At 34.9% G+C, this 22,500-nt stretch overlaps 3 protein-coding genes and 1 long non-coding RNA gene across 10 annotated transcripts; 3 read left to right on the top strand and 1 right to left on the bottom strand.

The window, feature by feature from the left end:
* Positions 1-212: 212 nt before the first annotated feature.
* LOC111275929 (uncharacterized) lies at positions 213-8,484 on the bottom strand. Of its 4 annotated transcripts, none has more exons than XR_016333525.1 (8): positions 7,302-8,484; positions 6,329-6,565; positions 5,158-5,247; positions 4,514-4,663; positions 4,240-4,364; positions 3,426-3,555; positions 1,036-1,322; positions 213-922 (listed from the first exon to the last, which is right to left on the bottom strand). XR_016333525.1 is itself a non-coding variant. In XM_022861565.2 (7 exons), the coding sequence occupies exons 1-7, from the start codon at positions 7,857-7,859 to the stop codon at positions 506-508; spliced, it is 1,707 nt and encodes a 568-aa protein (XP_022717300.2). In that variant the 5' UTR covers positions 7,860-8,484; the 3' UTR covers positions 369-505. The 4 variants fall into 4 exon arrangements, 2 of the variants coding, with proteins under 2 accessions (XP_022717300.2, XP_022717303.2); XR_016333526.1 differs by having other exon boundaries at positions 287-937; XM_022861565.2 differs by lacking the exon at positions 1,036-1,322 and having other exon boundaries at positions 369-922.
* A 1,144-nt stretch (positions 8,485-9,628) lies between these two features.
* LOC111275930 (uncharacterized) lies at positions 9,629-13,908 on the top strand. Its single transcript, XM_022861571.2, has 6 exons — positions 9,629-9,856; positions 10,544-10,880; positions 11,401-11,546; positions 11,855-12,131; positions 12,470-12,742; positions 13,073-13,908. Exons 2-6 carry the CDS (start codon positions 10,572-10,574, stop codon positions 13,553-13,555), a joined length of 1,488 nt encoding a protein of 495 aa, XP_022717306.2. The 5' UTR covers positions 9,629-9,856; positions 10,544-10,571; the 3' UTR covers positions 13,556-13,908.
* A 1,069-nt stretch (positions 13,909-14,977) lies between these two features.
* LOC111276556 (DUF1262 family protein (DUF1262)) lies at positions 14,978-16,787 on the top strand. The gene is made up of 2 exons (XM_022862302.2): positions 14,978-15,487; positions 15,872-16,787. The coding sequence occupies exons 1-2, from the start codon at positions 15,168-15,170 to the stop codon at positions 16,716-16,718; spliced, it is 1,167 nt and encodes a 388-aa protein (XP_022718037.1). The 5' UTR covers positions 14,978-15,167; the 3' UTR covers positions 16,719-16,787.
* Positions 16,788-17,664: 877 nt separating this feature from the next.
* On the top strand, positions 17,665-22,468 carry LOC149511653 (uncharacterized). Of its 4 annotated transcripts, none has more exons than XR_016333505.1 (4): positions 17,674-17,978; positions 18,486-18,994; positions 20,527-20,713; positions 21,156-22,468. It is a non-coding gene; the product is annotated as an uncharacterized LOC149511653 (long non-coding RNA). The 4 variants fall into 4 exon arrangements; XR_016333506.1 differs by having other exon boundaries at positions 17,674-18,994; positions 21,156-21,334; positions 22,185-22,468; XR_016333507.1 differs by lacking the exon at positions 18,486-18,994 and having other exon boundaries at positions 17,813-17,978; positions 21,156-21,334; positions 22,185-22,296.
* Positions 22,469-22,500: the final 32 nt, after the last annotated feature.

Raw genomic sequence — 22,500 nt, 5'->3', positions numbered from 1 at the left:
GTATTTTTCTATGTTTTGGCAAAAATTAAATGAGAAAAAATTAAAAATTAAAACCACAAATAAAATCATTTACCAAATGAAGTCTTAATAATCTTACAAAGTGACATAAAAAAATATATCAAATAATTTTTTTTAATTGATATAGGGTGTTCATTCAATTTATTTATCACGATTATAAAAAATTTTGAATTTAAGTGTGGTAGTCATCATTAATGCTATAAAAAATGGGGTTAAAACTAAAATTATAATCCGAAATTCTTACATGGAAAATTTATTTCTTCTTTATGGCAATATTTCGGTATCTAGGTTTACATTGAAATGTTACAGGGGCACAAGATCTGAATAATGAATTAGCTGAATATCAAGATTCAGCACGGTTATTTCCCAAGTTTCATCTTCCAAAGCAAACCCTTTGGAGCTATGATCTTAACTGCTCTTAGTTTTATACCAAGAGATGGAATTTGACTGACAGACCTTTTTACCATAACCAATCCTAGGCCTCCCTCTAGGGATGATCATTGGTCCGCAAAACAGCGGGATTTCCACCCTCTGTAAGGAACCACATTATAGTGGTGCATATAAAAGGTATTCTCCTCCAACACAAAATCATCTTTTTCAGCTGAGGGCGATCGGATTCAAGAGCTAGAGATGCAGCATAAATTTCAGGGATACCAGCACCAGGTTGGAATTCTGCTCGTTGTTCGAATATCACTTTCAAGCCCGCCGTTGGCTCAAGTCCTTCAGTGAATTCATTAATTTTGATGTTCAGGACTTCGGATTCTGATTGGTGGCCAGTGATAAGAGGGATACTCTTGATAATGGTTTCAGCAAAACGGACAGTTAGGCTCTTAAACCGCGGCATACATGGATGCTTTGTGCTAGCAGTGACTTTGCCATTGGTAGACAGGAACTCAACCCTCACCTGCTAAGACAATAACTGATGTGGGCACAAACAAGAAACTATTCATGTTGAATTATATGAATTTGATCAAATGCAGGCCATCAGAGACCAATAAAAAGGATAATACTTCTTACCTGAAAGACTCGAAGTTTCCTGTTATATTCGAATTCGGGGACTGTCAATGAAACAGTGACCTGCAACTTATGATTATAGGGAATAACACGTTGACCAATCTCCTTCACAGAGTTCATATCATCTCTAGAAATGAGGCTGGATGGATCTCCAACAACAGGAGATGATGGCATTGGCACGGAAGCAACTGGACTAGGTTTAGTGTAATCGAAATTCAAGGTTTCTGTTGTTTGGATAGGTTTCTCCAGCAGGCACCGCATCATGAAACCCCCGAAAAGAAATCCTGACACTAGCAACCCCACAAGCATGAAACAAACATAGAATGACCAAAAGAAGGCAAAACCAAACCTCAGTGCCAATTTCCCTATTGAGTTATTTGCTTTCACTTTAACAGTTTTGCTTGCATCATTCCACATTCTGAATAGTTTTTTCATCAAATAACCTTTAATTTGTCTTATAGCTTGTAATGGAAATATGAAAGACATGAAAGCAAAGTATGAAAACCAAATTGGAAATGTGAAAAAACTAACTAGAAGATTAAACTGAAACCGGACAAATTTCATCGTAAGTACTGTAAGAAAAGCAAGAAAATTCTTGAGGAATTCAGCATAGCCCTCTAGAGAAGAATTTACCACAAGTGTGACATTGATATACTCATGCTTCCATGCATCCTTACAATTGACTTTCCCTAGTTTATCTTTGAAACTGCATTCCCCATTAACCTGACAAGTCTGTGAACTATCAATTCTATCACTTAGGCCATTTGCAACAAGATTGATTTTCCTTGTTGCATCCTTCAACACTGTATCAGTCCCATCTACCATAAATTTGACTAAACAACATTTTAACAATCAAATAAACCCTGAGAATTTGCACGATTTCGGTAATCAAATCCGAAATTTTCATCGCGATGCAGAAACAACTCTTGATCACCCTTGGCAACGCAATCACTTTGGTGAACTTCCTGTTCATCCATGGCAATGATTGGAGAAGATGAGACTTGGATTAAAAGGTCAACTGTATTATGGAAAAGCTAAACGGACTTGGGCACGATGGACCAACTGTAGTATGAATTTCTACAAGTAGAGAATGACGCAAGGTTACAACTGATTTCCCTGGGAAGCCAAAAAGCATGGATAGGTCCAATTTGTTGGTTAACTAAAAAATGGGAAAGCTTTGATCTCTTATTGGACGGTGGTGATTGGTTCATCTGAAAATAATACTACAAGTGAAGAGGGTCAGGATAAACTGCAGCACGACACACACTTCTAAGCTGGTCTTGCAATATTTTTTATATCTATTGTCTGCTTTCAAGCTGAACCAAGGGCTTGGAGATGGTGAATTCATCTAAATGCTACCAGCTGTCAACGGTGATTGGCCTGGCTATGTTCCGGCGCACAAACCAAGCATGCAGACCGTACTAGCCAACTTTCTCTGCTAAACCAGATTCTTAGAAATTTAATTGTTGATTGGTGGCTTGATCACATCACTTTAGCACGCTCTAACTCTCTTCCATTGTAGCTAGAAATTCGTTCTTTGCTCCGTTGCCTTATGGCAGACAAAATTTTCCTGATTTAGCATAATACTCGTACCCTCGTGCATATACATATCACAAATGCAAAATAATTTGTGGAGTACGAACTAGCATTAAATATTTCATTTCAGGAAGCACTCAAGACATTATTACTCGGGTATATGGTACATATAGGACTTAAAAAAAAAAAAATGAAAGGACAAAAGAAACGTAAACCAAAATTTGACCTGATACTTCGAAAACAACAATCAGGAAAAAATTGTAAAATAGAAAATTTGAAACAAAAGGAATAAAAGAGGATGAATCTCCAAACTTGGATGAGAGATTAATATAGTTAACAGTGTAGCATTCGTATATTCACACGTGGTATCATTTGTCAATGTGCACGAGAGAGGCTATATACAGTTAGTTAAACAATCAAAACTCAATAACGTTGTTTATCTGAACAGAGAAGGATGGACAGCCAACACTGGAAAGAGGTGTGTCAACTCTTAAAACTATCCCTGAGTTTCCAACATTTCCGTTCCACTTAGAGCGCCCATACTGCATGATGATAGACAGAAAAGGAGTATGAGCCAACCTCCAAAACTTGAGCAACGAAGAACTTCAATGAGGATGTAAGTGCAAACAAATGGGAAAAAGAAAGTGTAGGCACGGTGGAATAACACCATCATCATGAAGAAAAGTCGACAATAGGTTAAAAACTAAAATTCTAGAAGCTGACTAGCACTGAAATGTTGCAGAAATAGAAATCTAAGTTAGGAGTACACATAATCCCACTTTTCACAATTTTGCTCCAAAAACAGGTTCTACATATGAAATGAGCTTTGAAAGAAGATTTGCAATGTGATAACTTACTGATATTGATGCAAACGCTGAAGGATGTGCCACCAGAGCACAACCACAAATCAGATTAAGATCCTCCTTCACCGTGTGAATAACTTCTGCCCTCAACCCAGGCTTACTTCCACCAAAAGTTGGACACAAGCTGATCACAAATGTAGCAATTAACTAGTGAATACCATGCAGGATGCAAACCAAAAAACACAAACAATATAGATAAACAACAATCGAATAATAGCACGATGAAACATGTACATAAAGTGAAACATGGAAAAGAAAGGGTAAACAGGAAAAAAAAACATACAGGAAGAACAAACTCTATGCAAAAGCAATACAATACAACAAAGCAACAATAGTTTCTTGCTCTGGTGTGTGATCCTTCTAATTTCTATTTGCAGGAAAGGAAACCCAAAATCTTATATCACTAAGTTTTTTCCAATTCAGGAAATAACCTGCACTTATTATTTTTTTTTTCACAAACGAAACAAGTGAAATTCAAATATTTTAAGAGTATTTATTCTGAAGATCAAATACCAAACAAATTGAACTATAACTTATGAACCTTGAAAAGTAGTCATGTTGAAAACATAAGAAGAAGACATGCATGTCTATCCATAATCAGACATTTCTATAAACATTAACAAATTCAGCTCAATTGCAAAGGAACTCATGCAAATATAAGAAGGGTTAATGAAGCAATTCAAAGTTCAAAGGCAGTGTATGAAACTAAACAAGACATTCCTCAACATGACTTATAAGAAAAGGCAATGAGACATTCATTTACAAACTCTAAACCAATACAAATCAATGCAAATGAGGAGAATCTCACCTAAATTGAATGGATGGCTTCATCATTAGCCCAGACCGCTTCCAAGCCAAGGCTTGTGAAAGACCCAGCGAAAAAGATTTGTCTGGCAATTGCACCATTGGTGTGATACTTGTTCCCCACTTATTCTGGTGAAATATCCAAACAATAGATTTCAGCACTCATAAAAAGAACCCCAAGCTGGAAAGTGAGTAATTAAGCCAAAGTTGTTTGAAAAAAAAAAAAACTAATTTTTTGCATTTCATGCTAGTAGAGAGTTAAGACCTCAGAAACTGACCTTGCAAGAGAAGCTGTATTTCATTTCCCCTGGATATTGGCCCTGAGCCTGAAGAAGGCCCCCACAAACAGGTAGGAAAGCACTTGTTGTGAGCCCCTCACCAGATACATATGTGAATTGTCCATTTGGAAATTGCAAATCCACAAATGACTGCATGAAAGCAGGGAGAGTAAGCATGAGAAAGAAGAGGGTGGCTATGCAAGAAAATCACACCAAGAAGATAAAATTATCTTCAATATTTAGTGCCGACAGGAAATGAGTCCTGATGTTAGTCAGCACAGTCAACTACTTTCTATGAAGGTTGTTTTAGGAAGATAATAAGACTGAGTGCTTGATAAATAAATAAAAAAAAATTTAAGGTCTTAAGTGTGCAAAAATAGTAAAATAGATAAATTAAGTTGCTCCACCATTGTTTGTAAATTGTCATCTTCCAAACAAGACAGCTGGAAAAATCACTAAGGTGACTGCTCCTAACTAACTGAATGAATATTTACATGGAGAATATTCATTACACCAAATGCAGTTTAAAAACAACAATCTAAATTTCAATAAAACTAGGGGGAAAAAAACAGATATTTGGAAATTCAGATGCTGAAACAGAAGCATAAACACTGTATAAATGGAGTTAAATGCTACCAACTTACACAGGCTAAAGGATTAAGACAGAGCATTGACATTAATAGCCACCTTCTATGCTTTGACCATACAGCTGGACAAAGAGAATGCATTCCATTCTGCAGTCAAATAAATTATCATCAAAGAAGAACAAAGAAGAAAAGACAACAATTTGGGAAAGATCAAAACATAACCCTCAAGCCAAACTATTTGCTTTCAAGTTTCAATATATGCAGTACCATGTAAAATTATGGAAATGCGTCTTATTTGGCAAGAAAAAATTATGTACAGAAGTCACAAAATGACCTAAAACACTTAAAACTGGGAGAAATGAAAGAAAATAAACACTAACAGCATCTTTTCATCATAATGGAACTTAAACTAGGTCTTAAAAATTTTTATTCAAACTTAAGTAAGGCCCTAGATTAGTCCCAAATCAAAATAAAGCCCACAATTCCAGATTTTCTTGAAATTTTATCTCAATTTCTCTCAACATCTTTATATTCTAGATGGGAACTATTGTCTTCTATTACAATCATAAAAGAACCTCACTTATAGCAATTTGTAAAAGCTAAAGATGACAGTCTATCAGAGGATTCTAGGCTAGGTAAGGCACATGCAATTCTTGGACTTCCATATCACAAACAAAAATATGTTAATTTGCAAAAAACTTCCCACCATCAGTGAAGCATCAGCAGCTACCACTTGGGCTTAAAATTTAGTGACATAGAGAAAAATCAATAAATTAACTGACTTCAGAAAAACATCCATACTTGGAGACAGAGAAATTAAAGGCCTAAACTGGGGAGAGTAAACTGAATCACAATGAAATGTGTTTACTCTCTCATGTATTGACTATAACGTAGACCAAACATGTGCTATGACAGAGGCCAGAGATGATGCAGAGGAAGCTTATTGCAGATAGACAAAAGATAGGGAAAAGGAGATAGTTGAAATAATTTCATCCTATATGCTCTGATTCAATAGATATTCTTAATAAAAGACCAAAAGATGTATCACTGGACAATAATTCAGATAAACTTAATGGTATAACCACATTACACACAACTCTCAACAGTTTTGTTCCATAAGGCTTTGTGAGTTAAGTTTCATAGAACATAAATGCAATTCAGTACTCCTATTTCCTATATGTAAAGTTTTACAGCTAGCACCAATTATTCCCTAAAATTCTTATCATACCTTCCTATCATAACCATACCAAAGCAAATGTTGCTTTGATAGATGAACTGGTAAAAGAAGTGTCGTGTCTCGTACAAAGAGTACTGGTCCAAGCTGGATAAGAAATAAAGAGTTGTCATTCCCTGATGTAGAACTGGCATTTGACACCTCCACTCTCCATAGGTCTCCACTTGCAACCAAAGAACTTTCTAAATCTCGTGTTCTACTCTCATATGTTGAGGTAATATTTATAATTCCCTGCAGCCAACCAAAGATTAACCATAGGAAAACAAATCAATTAATGCACTTATGAAAAAGTAATAGTCATTAACAATACAAAGAGATAGGCAGTCAACCAATTCAAAACTGCTAATAAGTTTTGCATTCAATTCGAAAGGAACACAATATGAACAAACAACTAACCCGCTATCATCCTATAACTTCTATTCATATGAATGAAAAAAAAAAAAGAAGAAAGAAACAGGACATATTCATAACTTATAGTAACTAATATTAGGCCAAATAGATGCCTAAATCAGGCATTTACTATTACCTTAGAACTCGTAAAAGAACTATTGTAGATAGCGGCACGCTCCTTGCTAGTTGTTCCTACTTGTCTTAGAAATAATTAATGAAGGTGTGTGCACAACAAAAATTAGATGCATATTGTATTTAACTATCATCAGCAAAATATTAATAACTAGAAATCTATTATCAATTCTAAACCTTTCGGTTGCAAAGATAAATACCCAAGAACTTGTTAGCGTATGCATAGATTATGTAAAATAGACAACTCCTTTCCCCTTTCCAATTACTAAACTTGTCACTTGTGACAATTTACTACTCCAGGATTGAAATCACTTCGGCTATGATTTGTAATACAATATTACACATAAAACAGTAATTATTCAAAAATTTACCACAAACCAACTTCATAAATTCAGCCACCTAACTATCCTAAAAAATTTTCATTTTTTCTTATCTGTTTGTTTACCTGTGGTTGTGGTCTCCCAAGTAGTCCAGCAGATTTCAAATTAAACCCTGAAATCTCATCATCCCCCAATTCCTCTGAACCACTCTCATTATCCACGAATCCAAAATCCTTGGACCGATCTGAAAATCCTACCAAACCCTCCATATCATTACCACCCACCACAGCCTTCTGTCCTTTCACAGTCACATCACCTCTAACTGACACAACTGCACTATCCTCAGCACGAAACGGGCCTGGTAACCTCCTGAAGAACTGCTGAACCAACCCATTTAAGCCCGCACCAAAATCTGCCCCGACTTGGCCAATCCTGTTCCCGATATCGCCTATTTCAAAAATAGCTGATTTGTCAATGGGAAGGCCAAAATCCTTGTTGATAAAGGTTTGGGATGGGAACTCGAGGTCAAAAAGCTTGGATTTTGGAGGGTTTGGCCATGGAAACGAAGGTGGGGTTATGTGGGATTGGATTAAACCAGTGAAACCTTGAGCTAGCCGATCGGCAAGGTCCTGGCCATGGCGTTGGACCTCTTCCCAGGCTTCAAATGACCTTTCTACAGACATTGAACTAGCCAATCTAAAAAGTCATAAGAAAACTAAAGTTGGGTTCTTTGAGGGCTAATTAATAGATTAGAAACTGACCCAGAAGCTTAAGAAGTTCAAAATCAATTTCCTTTTAAGAAAAAAGAGTGAAATATTTTAAGTTCAAAGCTTAAAGATATGCTGGCCTTTTAGGGTATTCAGATTTTCAACTATTCAATGGAAAATTCAAAGATTCATAGGAAAATCAAATTTCAAATCAGCCACAAGATTAAAACGTTCAAACTAAAATCTTTTTTACCAAATCAGCTTTACTATAGTTGAAATTTCAAGGTTGAAGCCTAAAAGAAAAAAAAAAAAAGGCAGTGGATTGATTATTCAGGCTTCAACAATTCAGTTTATCTTGAAAGTTTTAAAAACTTCATTGAAAACTGTAAAATTTGTATCTTATAAGCTTCAAAAAAAGAAAAACAACAGTCTATTAGGTTTCTAAATTAGATGAAAAAAAAACCCAAAAAGGATTTTTTATAATATTTTGGAAATTAAGAGAGGATCTAAAGAATAAAGCAGAAGCAAGTGAAAAAGAGAGTGAAAAGAAGAGAAGAACAAGAAAAAAGTGGGATTTTTTTTTTTTTTTGGTTGTTGTTTTGGCTAAATTTGGAACAAGTTAAACCCTTTAAGCAGATAGGAAGAAAAGTCAGATATTTTTTTCTGAAGTTTGGGAAGTGTTTGAAACGGCGGGGGTGCGTATTACGCACATAGATTTGCTTTGCATCAATGTCGATGGACGTAAACTTGTGGCTATGGGGATAAAGCTTTTATATTTTTATTTTATTTTTTGAAAAATAAATTTATATTGCGTTTCGTGTGCGTGGGAAGGATACTTGGTCAATGACCAATGAAATCATAAGTTTTTTTTTTTTTTTTTTTTCAAGTTTTTTTATTTGATCTTTTTCAAGGTTCTTAGACGTGACGAAAGTCCAAATTCGTCACATATTTCATATTATTTTATTTTAAATATATAAAAGTAAATTTTTATCTTAAAAAATATTTTTTATTATATGATATGATTTCGCACACAAATAAATAAAACAAAGATTTAATATTCAAATATGTTTTTAATTTTTTTTTATAAAATAAACGTAAGTTATTAAACAATTGTATTACACAATTAACATTTTATATGTAAAATAATGTCCACATGTAAAATATAAATTTAATTTTAATTAAAAATAAAAACATTTAAAATTAATTGAAAATTATAATATTAGATTCAATTCAAATTCGATTTTTTTATTTGATTTAAATTAAATTTAAATATTTAATATATATTAAATTTAAATCAAGATATAAAACAAAAAATTGAATTAAATTATATATTTTTATTAATTTATATATTTTAAATTTTATAAAATAAAAATAATTATTTTATATATAAATTTATTTACATATATTAAAAATTTTATTAAAATAATATAAAAATAAATTTAAAAATTTAAAAATCAATAAATTAAATCGAAGTGAATCGAAAGAATTTGATTCGGTTTAAAAAAAAATGTATTCAATATCTGATTAAATTTAAAAAATTTATAATATTTATATTATTTAAAAAAATAATTAAATTTAATTCGATTGTTATCATTTTTAATTTTAATGTTACACAAATGTTGGGTCAGTCTTGGGCCAAAAGTTTTGGTCCGATAAAATTTTCAAGTTGAGCCTCAATCAGGTCTTCAAGGCCGAGACCAAAACTTTCGAACTTTCTTTTCTGCCACCTTCACAAGAAAAATTTCAGATTCTCTCAGAAAAACAAAAAAAAAAGAAAGAAAAAAAGCCCCATCTTTTGCATACAAAATTGGGCCTCCATTTCGCTTTCAGTGGATGATTAGAACAGAGTAACATTAGCTTTAAAGTTTAAACGATTCCTTTCTATGTAAACGCATATCTCCTTCTGCTTATCATTATTTTCAGCTCAAGAAAGCTTTTCTCCATTAATCACCCCTGAAGTTTATTTTATTCAGGTAATAATAAATTCTCTCTTCTTCTTTTTTTTTTTTTTTTTTTCTGTTTATTGGGTTTTGTTTTAATTCACTTTTTAGTGAGTCGATTTGTTTTGTTTTGTTTTTTTTTACTTGTCTTCTTTAGCTTTGTTCTGATTTTTATTGATCTTATCTTATAATGTGAGAGATACCCATCTTGTAGTGCGGCTTCAATTTTATGAATTCACTGTGTACATTTATTTAATTGTTCAAGAAAAATCTATGGCAGTTTTTGATCTTCAAGATAGGAAATTAAACATTTAATGCTTCTGTGCAGCAGGTTACAGTTTGAGTTCAAAATATTTGCTTTTTTTTTTTAATCAAATAGATTGAATTGCCAGACTTTACAATTTGTAATACATATTTTTATTTTTTGTTTCAATAATCTAACTGAAATTTACGCCACATTTTAGATAAGTTAATCCAGATAATTTCGGACTTGAAAAAAATGACAAACTGATTTCACTTTGATCAAGTCAGTTACTTTATTTTTCTTCTGGTTTTGGTGTGCTTAAAAACATTGCTTTTTAGTTCTATTGAAGCATTGGAGCATCTTTGCTTGCTTTAGGAACAGGCTGCTTCCCTTACTTTGCTACTTGACTCACCATACTCAAATAGGCTATTCTGTCAAATTCATTTTTGTTGATTTCTGCCACTGCCTTTAAACAGAATAAGGCTTAAAGGTAGATATAGAAGTATGGGCAGTCCCGCGGAGCCAAAGAGAAGAGTGGCATTTGTACTGATTGACGGATTGGGGGATGTATCGATACCAAGTTTTGGGAATAAGACGCCCTTGCAGGCTGGCAATGTTCCAAACTTGGATGCCATAGCATCAGCCGGAGTTAATGGCCTCATGGACCCTGTGGAAGTAGGTTTGGGTTGTGGGAGTGACACGGCTCATCTTTCGTTGTTGGGCTATGACCCGAGAGTATATTACCGAGGGCGAGGTGCATTTGAATCCATGGGGGCTGGGTTGGCAATGTCACCTGGAGATATTGCATTCAAGGTGTGTAACCTGATTTAGCTCTCCTTTTTTCCTTCTTTTTCCCTTCATTTTTCACGTGTTCTTCTTGGTACATTATTTGCTGATACTATTTCTGTAATTGGACCATTTATTAAGCGTGCCTTATGTTGATAAATATCTTGATACTATCCAAATATAGATAATTTGATTTCTGAGTCGAGAATTTCAACATGTTAGCTTTAAGTTTAATGTGGACATTAGTTTTCATACGAATGAAGCAATTTTTGGTCATAAGTCGTATTTTATTTTCAGATTTAATATAATACATTGATTAATAATTATTGCCTGAGATGATTCTATATGATTAACTTGCAGTTCCTTTTTCCTTACCAGATATGTCTAGGTTCTGGCTTAATCACTTATATGAAAGGGATGATAGTCTTAAAGATTTTCCTTATTCTTTTTTCCAACAAGTTAATATGTTATAGTTCCATTTATTTCTTCACAACACCTTGATGTTTTTTCTTGTACATGATTACCCATTCCAATTATATCTTTCCAGTCAAATTTTGCTACCTTGGATGAGAAAACCGGCATAGTTTTAAGTAGGAGAGCTGATAGGCATTTTGAAGAAGAGGGGCCTATCCTTTGTGCTGCCCTGGATGGAATGAAGATCCCATCTTTTCCTGAGTATGAAGTAAGAGTCAGGTACTGATGTCTTTAATTGCTGTAATTGTCAGTTTATGAAGTTATATTCTTGCTCTTGGTTCTGCAGGATAAAAAAATTTTAGCTTACTCAATTGGGTTTTATTTTAACTTGGCCATTTTGGTTATGGACTTTACATTGATTGACTACTTTGAACCTTGAAATGTCTTAGCAGAAATGCTTATAGAGGTTAGGCTAGGTGGTTATGAGAAGGTTTTGTTCTCTGTGAACTCTGTTAAGGATTGATTGGAAGCTTTAAGCTTATATTGTAAAATATGTGATGCTAAGTCATGCACTCAATCTGTAACAGGTATGCAACAGAACACCGATGTGGAGTTGTTGTTAAAGGACCAAGACTGAGTGGAAATATATCGGGAACTGACCCATTGAAGGACAATCGTTTGCTTCTGGAAGCCAAGGCTTTAGATGATACTGATGAAGCAAGACACACAGCTGCTGTTGTTAATGAGTTATCCAGGGAGATATCAAAGATTCTGGTTTCTCACCCTTTGAATGCAAAAAGGTTAGCAGAAGGGAAGAACATTGCTAATGTTGTCCTTTTAAGAGGCTGTGGTATCCGAATTGAGGTGTGTTGTCCAAAAACGTCCAAATGTATATTCATTTTACTTCTTTAAATATGGAGAAAAAAATGTTTGCATATTTCATTTTGCTAATTGGTGCTATGTTACTCAGACTTCTGGGTGAGTGTTGGATATAGGTATGCGTCCGATACCAGTATGCTCAATTTTTTCTAAGTTTTTCCATATATTTGGAGGATACCCCCATACCCATTTCGGAATATGTGTCCGAGATGGGTACTTCAGGGAAAATGAAGAGTCAGAGTAACATAGACTTGGTGTACTTCTTGCTCTACTATAAAAAGATACCAATAAATGGTTCTATCTCTTCTAATTATGTATTATAGGTTCCTCATTTTGGGAGGAAACATGGCTTGTGGCCTTGCATGGTGGCTCCCACAAAAATTATTGCTGGATTGGGCCTATCACTTGATATTGATATCCTAGAAGCTCCTGGAGCAACGGGAGACTATCGAACACTTCTGACTTCAAAAGCAACTGCCATAGCTAAGGCACTCTCTGCTCCTTTAAAGACTTGTCCGAGTGTCTTTGTACCAGGGGAGGATGAACACAAGCCTGGCAGATCAGATGGTTATGATTTTGGATTTCTCCACATTAAGGTAATGACCTTATGAATCTATCATTTTTTTGCCTTTTTTAGTGTTTTTTATATTTAGCAGGTACTTGTAAGTAGCTGCTTCCAAAGTGGCACGCTATCGGAGTAATGATCAATGGTGAAAATCATTTGACTTTCTGGATATTCCATCATGCATAATGATTTATTTCTTTCATTTTGTTTTTATATTTGTCTTCTGTCCTTGTTATGGACATAAGCAAGGTCTGATGGTTATGAGCTCTGAAATCAATGTATAATGTTCTCCTTGTCATTTAAGTAAAAGGATAGTCCCAAATGTATAATATATAATTTCATTGATATTCCAAAATTGCAGGCAATAGATGATGCAGGGCATGATAAGGCAAGTGTTTTCAAAGTAAAAGGATTAGAAGCTGTAGATCGAGCAATAGGACAGCTGGCTAAGCTCTTGTGGCAAGCAGAATCAACTGGGAATTTCCAATATTTTATTTGTGTTACTGGTGACCACTCTACACCTGTTGAATATGGAGATCACAGTTTTGAACCGGTTCCATTTTCAATGTGCCAGTTGAAAGATTTTGTGGGTGCAATTGGTGGGGAGTCTATTGTTTTGGAAACTTCACTTGATCCGTTTCCTCTTCCAACTGTTAAGGCGTGTGAAGACCTAAATGAAGACATTGGTTTAGAAAAAGGGAGAAAATGCAACCAAGATCAAGCATTTTGCGGTGATTCAGTTTTTGAGTTTAATGAGATTGCAGCAGCGAGGGGATGTCTTGGGCGGTTTCCAGGTGGAGAGATGATGGGAATTATTAAGAGATTTCTTAAATTAAATGCTTAACTTTCGTGGTCAGATGTTAAGAAATTCCTGGATAACCGCTCAGTTTCTGAATAAGGTGTTTCTGATCTGACAAATAAGCATGACAGTATGCCCTTGAATCATCAATGATTTTGAATGCTTCTTCTGCATTCGATATAATCTGAGTCATGTGCTTGACTGGAGGCTAATTTGCTGCCACCAGAACGACAGTGATTGCCCTATTTAGTAAAAACAATAACCTGAGTGAGGGTGTAACATTCAATTTATTGTTGCACATCACAGCTGAACCATGTAGATTATTGTTTTCCAGGGAAAAAAAAATGTACTTTCAATCCTTTCTTAACCTTTAATTGAAATTTCATTTTTGTTCATAACTTTCTCTATGTCCCGTTATTCCTAACCATGTTAGTACTTGTGTGGATGACATATCAGCTGCCTTCTAGGTGCTTTATCTGTCTCTGCTTGCTGCTTTCCTTTTGATTTTCCCATCTTTTTCTCCTCTCTAACGGGGTGTCCTCTCCCCTGGAGGAAAACCTTTACCAAGATTTTCCAAGGGAAAATGCTCGTAGAGAGATATTTTTATTTTGCACAAAGAGGAGGAATAGATAATGAATCCAGGGGTGTTACTAACAGCCTACCAGCCTGAGGTTCTGCTATGCCATATGGACCTCCAAAATTACTTTATGGAGGCTCATGCTCGGAGACAGACAGCCAATATAGGCATCGGATAGAGGTAGAAACCTGGTTTACAGATGGGCATGGGAGATTGCTTTGCAAGCAAGTCATTCATCATTCTTAGAGATAGCAGCTAGTCAGGACTCTTGAGACAATTTTCTTTACCCTAACAATTTATTCCTATACTATAATGTACTTGGCAAAGTTTATCTTAGTCGGTGTCTGCTGAAGCAGAGTGCTATTATCCACTGACCTCCGCATTAGACTTCACATTTGATTTGATTTTGAATCAAGGTTATATCTTTATTTCCATTTTTTGTGATCAAACATGTTCGATTAGTGTTTCTCTTTGTTGCATGATGATCCAAATAGCCCAGATGAAAACCATTTGTATCATCTAGATTCAAGGTAGAAACCCCAAATCAGGTTCCAAAGAGTATTGAAGAATATTCAAGTTGCATAACTGTGGATCCATCAGAATTTCTCAATTCTTCCATGTCTCTATTTTCTTTTAGAAAAAGTTTGTCATGTAAACAAATCATATGATAAAAGCAGATAATAAAGCAAGCATTATTTTGCTTTTTCTTTCTCTGGCCATTAAATTTTGCATTGACATTGCTTGTCTTTTTGGTAGGATACATTAGCAAAAGCAAGTGCGCATAAAAGAGTAGATAACAAATCAAGTTTAAAGCAAATGTGGCTTTGCCTTCTCTTCAACACTTAGTTTATCTTTGCTTATTTAAAGTTGGGGTCACCATTTTTCAAATTGTCTTGCTGCTTTTTCATTTGCTCCAAGGCCCATGTGCTCCTTGTTTTGCAATTCAATCAAATAATTCAATTTTCTACTATCAAACCAACTTTTCTAGCTTAATCAATAAGGAAACAATCATAAAAAAATGACCCCTCTGGCACTCACCCCACCTCAAAAACATAAGGAGAGAAAGTGTTAAGTGCAGTAATGTATGTGACAAGGCCTCTTTCTTTGTACAGGAAGTCTCCTAGTGCTCTTGAAGAAGAGCCAACAGCAGAAGGTCCTTATTCAGGTTATCTTGTGATTACAGATGAAGATGCAGAAGAACAAGACACCTTTTGTTTTGGGGCATGTAAGAGGAAGGGTGTTGAAAAGCTACCTTTTCCTCAAGACAAGATGTTGAATGTTGTTCATTCATCAGAGGTTGAAGAGAATATGGTCACTAGGGTCTGGTTTATCCCAGTTCTTGATCAGCCTCTATCTTCCAATCGATACTATGTTATTCGAGCAAGAGGCAGATACAAAGGGTATGCTCCCCTTTCTTACAGAGCTATACTAATCAACAATCTAAGTTCAAATGGATAATTTTTCACTTCTTTTTTTCCATTTTTTGAACTTTTCATGACAGGTAACTGATATATATGAACTTTGGATCATTCAAGAAATTTGTACTTGAAACTATATTGCCTGAGTTGGGAATCAAATTTTGGACATGCTATCTATTTATGTCTTGTACTAGTTTGATCAATTTTCACCCAAACTTCATATTTATTGAGATTGATGTGCTATTTTTTGTACCTTAACTTCAATAACTATTGTGTTTGGTTTATGTTCAGTACTTAAGTTCAAAATTTGAGCCACTTCTATTGTATTTGGCTTCTAAGAGTTCTGTTTATGTTGTAAACTTGCAGGCTAGCATGTACAAGTTCAAGGGAGATAGACACCAAATTATGTTGCTTCTTCAGTGATGTCAAACCAAAACCGTTTGATCACAGAAATGTATATCAACAGTTCAAGCTCCATCGCCACCACAGGCATAGTTTTTTCGCTAAATCCATTGCTACTGATTCAATTCCACCAAAATTTTTAAGGAAAAATGGATGGGAACTTCGTATCTCTCGGTCATATAGATTGCAACTAAATGAGGCTCTTGGCCTTGATTCATCTCTCCGAGGACGCCTTCCAAGTCTCAATTTCCCTATGTATAACAAGAAGTCACCTTCCGTTATTGTAGGACAATGGTACTGTCCCTTTATATTTGTGAGGGAGCAGACCAGACTAAGGCGGCAAATGAAGAAATCATTGTTCTATAAGATGACACTTGAGCAATGGTGGCAACAGATTCATTCATGTGACAATGAGAATAATGAACAAATTATTGTGAGTGTTAGTAAAATTGTGCAAAGAGAATTTAATTCAGTCTACGGTATGCTAGGTGAGAAGGATAATGGAATTAGCCATGGAGGGTTTTGGTGGTTCAGAACTCTAACAAGACATGATGGGAGAGGGGGAAGTATTGGTTTGAGTTTAGCAATTATGGAGAAAATGAAATGGTTACAAGAGGAGGGCGGTTGGTTTAATGGAGAAGAAAGTGAAGTGAGGGTTGAAAGGGAAGAAGAAATTAGAAGTGAATTTGGGTGGAGGAGATTTGCTTGCTTCATGTTGGTGGAGAGCTTTAACTTGAGAAGAATGGATGGAACTTTGGTGCTGAGGTGTGACTTTAGGCACACTCGCAAGATTCAATCCAAATGGGAATAATGAAGTCTTATGATCATGTAAATTTTGTTAAATTTGATAAATTAATGAAGCTGAAAAGTACAGTTTTTTTTGTCTGATCTCTTCATTTTCATTCTGGTGATTCAAATGCCATCTCTTTTAAGAAATTAAAACATGAGATAATGCATCAGGGCTACTTACCTGATATTTTGTCATCCAATAATGAAAGAAAACTTCCCTTTTTCTGGTTTTTGAACTCGCTCATGCTCACCAATCAACAGTAAACATGCATCAGTAGTCAGTACAGCTCCATTACTTGACACTGTTTGTCGATGTTCTAACTAGACTGAGATCAATTATAGCACTCCGGCTGCCCCATTTGGGATCCCATTGAAGAGGCTTGTGGAGATGCAGCCTGGAAAGGCTTGAAAACCTGGAAATGAACCAACACTGGAGTCAACCCATGGCTAGGCATTGACTGTAAGTTTTATTTCAGGAGTGGCAATGATGGGGAATGGGAAAACAACATCACTGAAAAGATGAAAGAAATTTACAGCAATGAAGTTTAAGGGTTCTGGTCTGGATTTTGGACATTAATTGAGATTGTAATTGAAATGAAACTAGCTACCAGGTTCTTTATGACATCACTGAAAACACATATGCTACTGAGATGCCTCGTACATAATTCAGAATATGTTAGAATGGTGTGGTAAAACTTTTTGGTCAAAATTTCATCTAAACCGCTATATTTTTTTTGTGTTCAATTAAACCCTCAAAAGTTATTATTTTGTTTCATTTAAGCTGAATTTGAATGGAAAATGTTAAAGTTGCTAACAGTTCTTTTATTTGCTTATATTAGATTCCACCTGAATTAGATCAGATCGTGTGGCGAATGAATCTAAAAAAGATGATATGGAAATTAATATTTTTATAATTTAAAAATAAAAAAAAAACATAAAAAATTCAAATGCCAAAAGAAAATGAAAATGAAAATCTTGTTCCACATGAACGTGGTATGATTTTCTAAATAAAATCTTTCTTCTTCCGTTTTTCCAGCCATGCGCATGAGCTTCATCTTAGATGTTCGTTCATATTTTCTTTCTGTCAAGCTCAATTACCCATCCCCTAAATCCCCGTCGATCGCCCATTGTCAAGGCCATTGATGATCATGTTCCCCTCTTTCTTTCTCTCTCCTCTGACTCTTGTCTCGCTCATCATATTCATTGTCTGATCTGATGGCGGCACGCATCTCTCGGGCCCTGGAACCAGATCGATGATTATCATTGCCAGATTTGCGATCCCGTCTGCACTCTCACTTCCCATTTCTCTTTCTCTTTCTTTTTCCAGATTTATTCTCTCTCTTCGATTATGTTTATTGGTTTTTCTCATTCTCTCTGTCTTTGATTCTGTTTTTTGGGTTTTTTTTTTCTCTTTTAACTTGTTCTTTGGTTTAGACATTAACACTGCGTTTAATAGGAGATAAAGGGGAAGGACATTGAATCCTCTCATTGTAGTTTGGTCTCTTTTTATTATTTCTTGTTTAAATTATTCATCCTTTATTTTACATAAAGATTAGGTTACTATTAAATTTGGGTATATACATGAATTTACTAATTTGAATTGTGAAGAAAATTTCATGAGCTGTTGTTGTGTGTTTTCTTTCTTTCTTTATTTTTCTTTTTTGTTGTTCTGACTTCATTTTTGCGATGTGATTGTTTGAAATTGACAGTAATTTGTTGACATTAGAGCATTAGATTTGAATAGTGAATGCAATTTTTTTTTGAGTTTTTCTTTAATGGTTTATTACAGTGGGAGGTTTTACTGGACTGAACAAGCATAGAAGGAATTGTTTTGAATTTTCATACACTTTACCAGAAAGTTCATGGTTTATGACCGTGTCATAGTGGCACTTTATAAACTCCTGCATTACTACCATGGCAAATGGTCCATGGCCAATGAATGAAGCTTTTGAGAGCTTTTGCAGAGGGTTTCATGACTTTTGGCCATTCCATGATCATGTTTTAAGTTATTGGAAAGAGAGTTTAAAAAGCCCTCGGAAGATACTTTCCTTGAGATTTGAAGACATGACGAACGATCCAAAGGGGCAATTGAGGAAGCTGGCTTATTTCCTTGGAAGGCATTTTGCCAAGGAGGAAGAGGTAGACAAAGTGTTGTGCAGATGTAGCCTGGAAAGGCTTAAAGACCTGGAGGTGAACCAACACGGAGTCGACCCTTGGGTAAACATTGACTATGTTTTATTTCAGGCGTGGCATTGTTGGGGATTGGGAAAACAACTTCACTGATGAGATGAAAGAAAGGTTAGACCGAGTTACAGCAATGAAATTTGAGGGTTCCGGTCTAGATTTTGGACATTAATTAAGATTCTGGTTGAATTGAACCTACATCTACCAGGTTCTTTATGAATCTCTAAGATGTCATTTGCTTTATGTATTTGTCCAATTAATTGGGTGGCCTCATCTATAAGAACTGGAAGTTTAACAGGTTGTTAAACTTCCTATTACAAGTCTTGTGTGAGAGACTGAGAGCTTTCCCCTTGAATAAGCATTTCTCTTATCAATAAAAAATAACATTTCTCAAAAATACTCTCTTCCTGTTTTTAGTTTAGGATCAAATTCTGTCTTACTTTAGAATAACTAAACATTATATATATATTGTAATACCTAGGATTAACTGTAATTTCTTATAGTCATTGTAACTTATTGATTTTATATAATTGTGTATGTGAGGGTCAAGGTTTCATGATAGCTCTCATGGGACTGATTTGGTACAAGAGATCAAAACTCAAAATTATATATCCATTGTTGCAACCAATCTCCATGCAAATGCTTTAATACCAATTTTTAATGTCCTTAACCTATGCATCAATCATCCAACAAACAATCTTTTGTTCATATTTATATCAAAATGTAGGTCAGATATGGGTATCACATAGTAGCATTTTAATAACCTTTTTGTGATATTCATTGAGCATGATTTATATATTTTCTTAAATTTTGTTGAGCAATTAAAAATTCTTTGAAGTCTTATTGAATTTATGTCTCTTAGTCTTGCCTTGGGATCCTTATATGTTTGAAAGGTATTTGCTTATTTTGTTTTCAATTCTGAGAATTCTTTTAGATTTAATGGATCTGGAAAAGTTGATTATTTTGGTTCAGAAATGTGAATTATGGTGGTTTGTTTGGGATGTTATCTTAAAAGGGCTGATTTTAAGGCTATGTTTGGTGAGAAGGAAAAAAAAAGGTGAGAAGGGAAAAAATAAAGGAAAGAAAGAAATTTGTTTTTCTTTGTTGGTAGAAGAGACTGAAAATGATTCCCCAAAAAAGTTAAAAAAGAGATTGAAAGTGAAAGGAAGAAAATAATTTAGGATAAAATCGTACATAAAATTATTAATTTTAGCTGAACGTGCATTTTCGTTTCTTGCTTATGGATGAATTGGATTTTTAGGGAATGGAAAGACGTGAATCTACTCATTTCTCATGACTTGTTCCTATTTCCTTTCTAGCAAATAAGCAAAGATGGTTTGTTATTTTTTTTTTTTTTCATTTCTGAGTGCTAGTTAAGGTGCTTGCCATTGATAGAAATATTTTTTGTATTTGATGCATCATTTCTCCTAGAATTTGGTGAGAACGATAAAAATACATATCTCAAGTTAGCACCTTAGATCAGCTCCCATAAGCGGTTGACTGGTTGCTAATAGAATCCTTCGAATTTTCTTCAGTGGGGGTAGTTGCTTACTGCAGTGCTGGATAAAATTTGAAGTTAATTGTCAGAAATGTTTAAAATTAGATGGTGTTGGAGTCATACTTGTAGCTTTTGATTTTCTTTACAGTGACGAAGAAATGGAATCTTTGTTGCTGGAGATCCCTGATGTTGCTAAGGGGGATGCCTTGACTAAGAAGTGCAAAATATTTTCTGAAAAATCAAATGTACATGATGAGGTTGGAAATAAAATAAGTGATGTTGGCTATGGAGGTTCTGGCTCATCATGTTGGTTCCAATCTGCATTGTTGGATGAGGTAATTACATAAGCTTCTCTTTCTCATTGCCTTCTCTCCATCCCTCACTCTTTTCCTGCTTTCTTTCTGTTTAGTACACACCAGAGACAAACTCTTTGTCCAGATACATAATTAAAGTTCCTTTCAGTTAGACAACCAAAAAAAACTTTGGTGGATGATGCAGCATTTTTGATATGGATGATTATTTCATTTTCATGAATACATAATTAGCTGTTCATTATAGTAAATCTTTTGATATACTGACTTGTAATATATTAGGACACCAATTTACAGCAAAGGTGGAATCAATATAGGGAAAGGACCACATGATTTTTCTTGTTGGTGTAAACTAGCATGTCAATCAATATAATTTTTGTATACTGCTTGTAAGATTGTTATCGGCCTGTGGATTAATTGCTTATCTAATTTGAAAGTGTTCTTATACTAATTATGCTGCATGTAGACTTCAAGGAGAAAGACTCCATTTTGTCCTTGGTGCTAGGCAAGTTTCATGAGCATCGCTAAAGTGGAGGATGCAGCCATCTGTAATAAAAAATTTTGTCCCAAACCATTCCTTGTGCCACGTCAACTGTGGGTGTTTCTGTTCTTTCTGATCAAGAAAGACCTGGTTTTGGTGCTCAGGTAGCAATTATCCTATGCTAGAAAATATCATATAGGCTTTAATTCCTGGTCATTGCTTCTATATTTTTTGTGGCGTTAACTAATGATGCCATGCTTTGAAATGATGGTTTTGCATAGCGTTTTAAAATTAGAAATAGGCCACTTAAGTTGCCATGGTGGTTGAGGGTTTGGGGAGAATGCCCTTTTTCTCTGGATAGATGGTTATAAATCCCAGATTTTCATACTTAATGCTCTCCTCTTGTATCTAGAGAAAAAGTGAAATTAGGGATTGGCAGGTATTATTATTCTGTTCTCCTTAACATGTTGCTGTTAATGTGCATAAGAGAAGAATTTAATAGAGTACCACATGTACGTATTTGATGAGAATTTGATGGGAAAAAAGGAAATGGGATAGAGGTTTAGAAATGATAGATGGAGCAAACGCAGTGATGACTTATGAATGTGCACATGCGTACACTGTCATACATAAGTAGGTATCATTAAGTGTATGCCAGTTAACAAGAGTTGGTGCCATTTCGTTTTTTTTCAAGAGATGTTCAACTAATGTTAAATTGGTGTTCATGCTATCCAAACAAGGCTTCTCCTTGAGAAGCACCTTTATCCTGTCTATTGAAAACTGTCTGTACTCTGCACTGCCAAGGGATGTGAAAAGTAGATCATTATCTCCCAATAATGAACCAAGCAAAGCTAGTATTTGCAGTAATGAACTCCCTGCTACTTCTACTTTACATTTCATCCATTTTTATAGCTGGTTGCTTAGTCTTGCTGGCACTAACTACTTAGCACTATTATGGTGCTTTATGGTTGATCTTGCTAAACTGTTTGTGCTCTTTTGGTGACTTTTTAATAGTCCTCATCAGCTTCGGTTTGCGTCAAGTGCCATTCTCAAGAACCTGAGAATCTTCCTGTCATATTTGCGAGGTACAATATATAAAAAGATACTAGTTGATCCTCCTTTATTAGCATGTATCTGCATTCATTGCAAGGATATGGAGAAGCTCAACCCTTATGCTGTCTACTATCGACGGTGGCATTTTTTAACCTTAATTGTCTCTAGCATGATGTTGTACCTTTTGTATTCAACTATCCTTGGTGATATGCTAGCTGTTTTGGAATGAAAGGTTCTTGTGCACATCTAGAGCTGTTCATGTCTGATTACATTATTA

This window comes from Durio zibethinus, chromosome 25 (genome assembly GCF_047325235.1).
Source record: "Durio zibethinus cultivar Kanyao isolate XHJ-2024 chromosome 25, ASM4732523v1, whole genome shotgun sequence".
Lineage (NCBI taxonomy): Eukaryota > Viridiplantae > Streptophyta > Magnoliopsida > Malvales > Malvaceae > Durio > Durio zibethinus.
Note: the sequence above shows the minus strand (reverse complement) of the source record. Positions and strands in the feature narration are given on the sequence as shown.

Bases quoted from the DNA above. Each gene is read 5' to 3' on its own strand.
- LOC111275929 (XM_022861565.2), bottom strand. From the start codon at position 7,859: ATGTCTGTAGAAAGGTCATTTGAAGCCTGGGAAGAGGTCCAACGCCAT. The intron at 5,248-6,328 runs GTATGATAAGAA...ATTTGACTGCAG, and splicing joins GGTATGGTTATGATAGGAAG to AATGGAATGCATTCTCTTTG. The intron at 923-3,425 runs GTAAGTTATCAC...TTGTCTTAGCAG, and splicing joins CAGCGTTTGCATCAATATCA to GTGAGGGTTGAGTTCCTGTC.
- LOC111275930 (XM_022861571.2), top strand. From the start codon at position 10,572: ATGGGCAGTCCCGCGGAGCCAAAGAGAAGAGTGGCATTTGTACTGATT. The intron at 11,547-11,854 runs GTACTGATGTCT...AATCTGTAACAG, and splicing joins GAGTATGAAGTAAGAGTCAG to GTATGCAACAGAACACCGAT. The intron at 12,743-13,072 runs GTAATGACCTTA...CCAAAATTGCAG, and splicing joins TTGGATTTCTCCACATTAAG to GCAATAGATGATGCAGGGCA.
- LOC111276556 (XM_022862302.2), top strand. From the start codon at position 15,168: ATGTATGTGACAAGGCCTCTTTCTTTGTACAGGAAGTCTCCTAGTGCT. The intron at 15,488-15,871 runs GTATGCTCCCCT...GTAAACTTGCAG, and splicing joins GCAAGAGGCAGATACAAAGG to GCTAGCATGTACAAGTTCAA.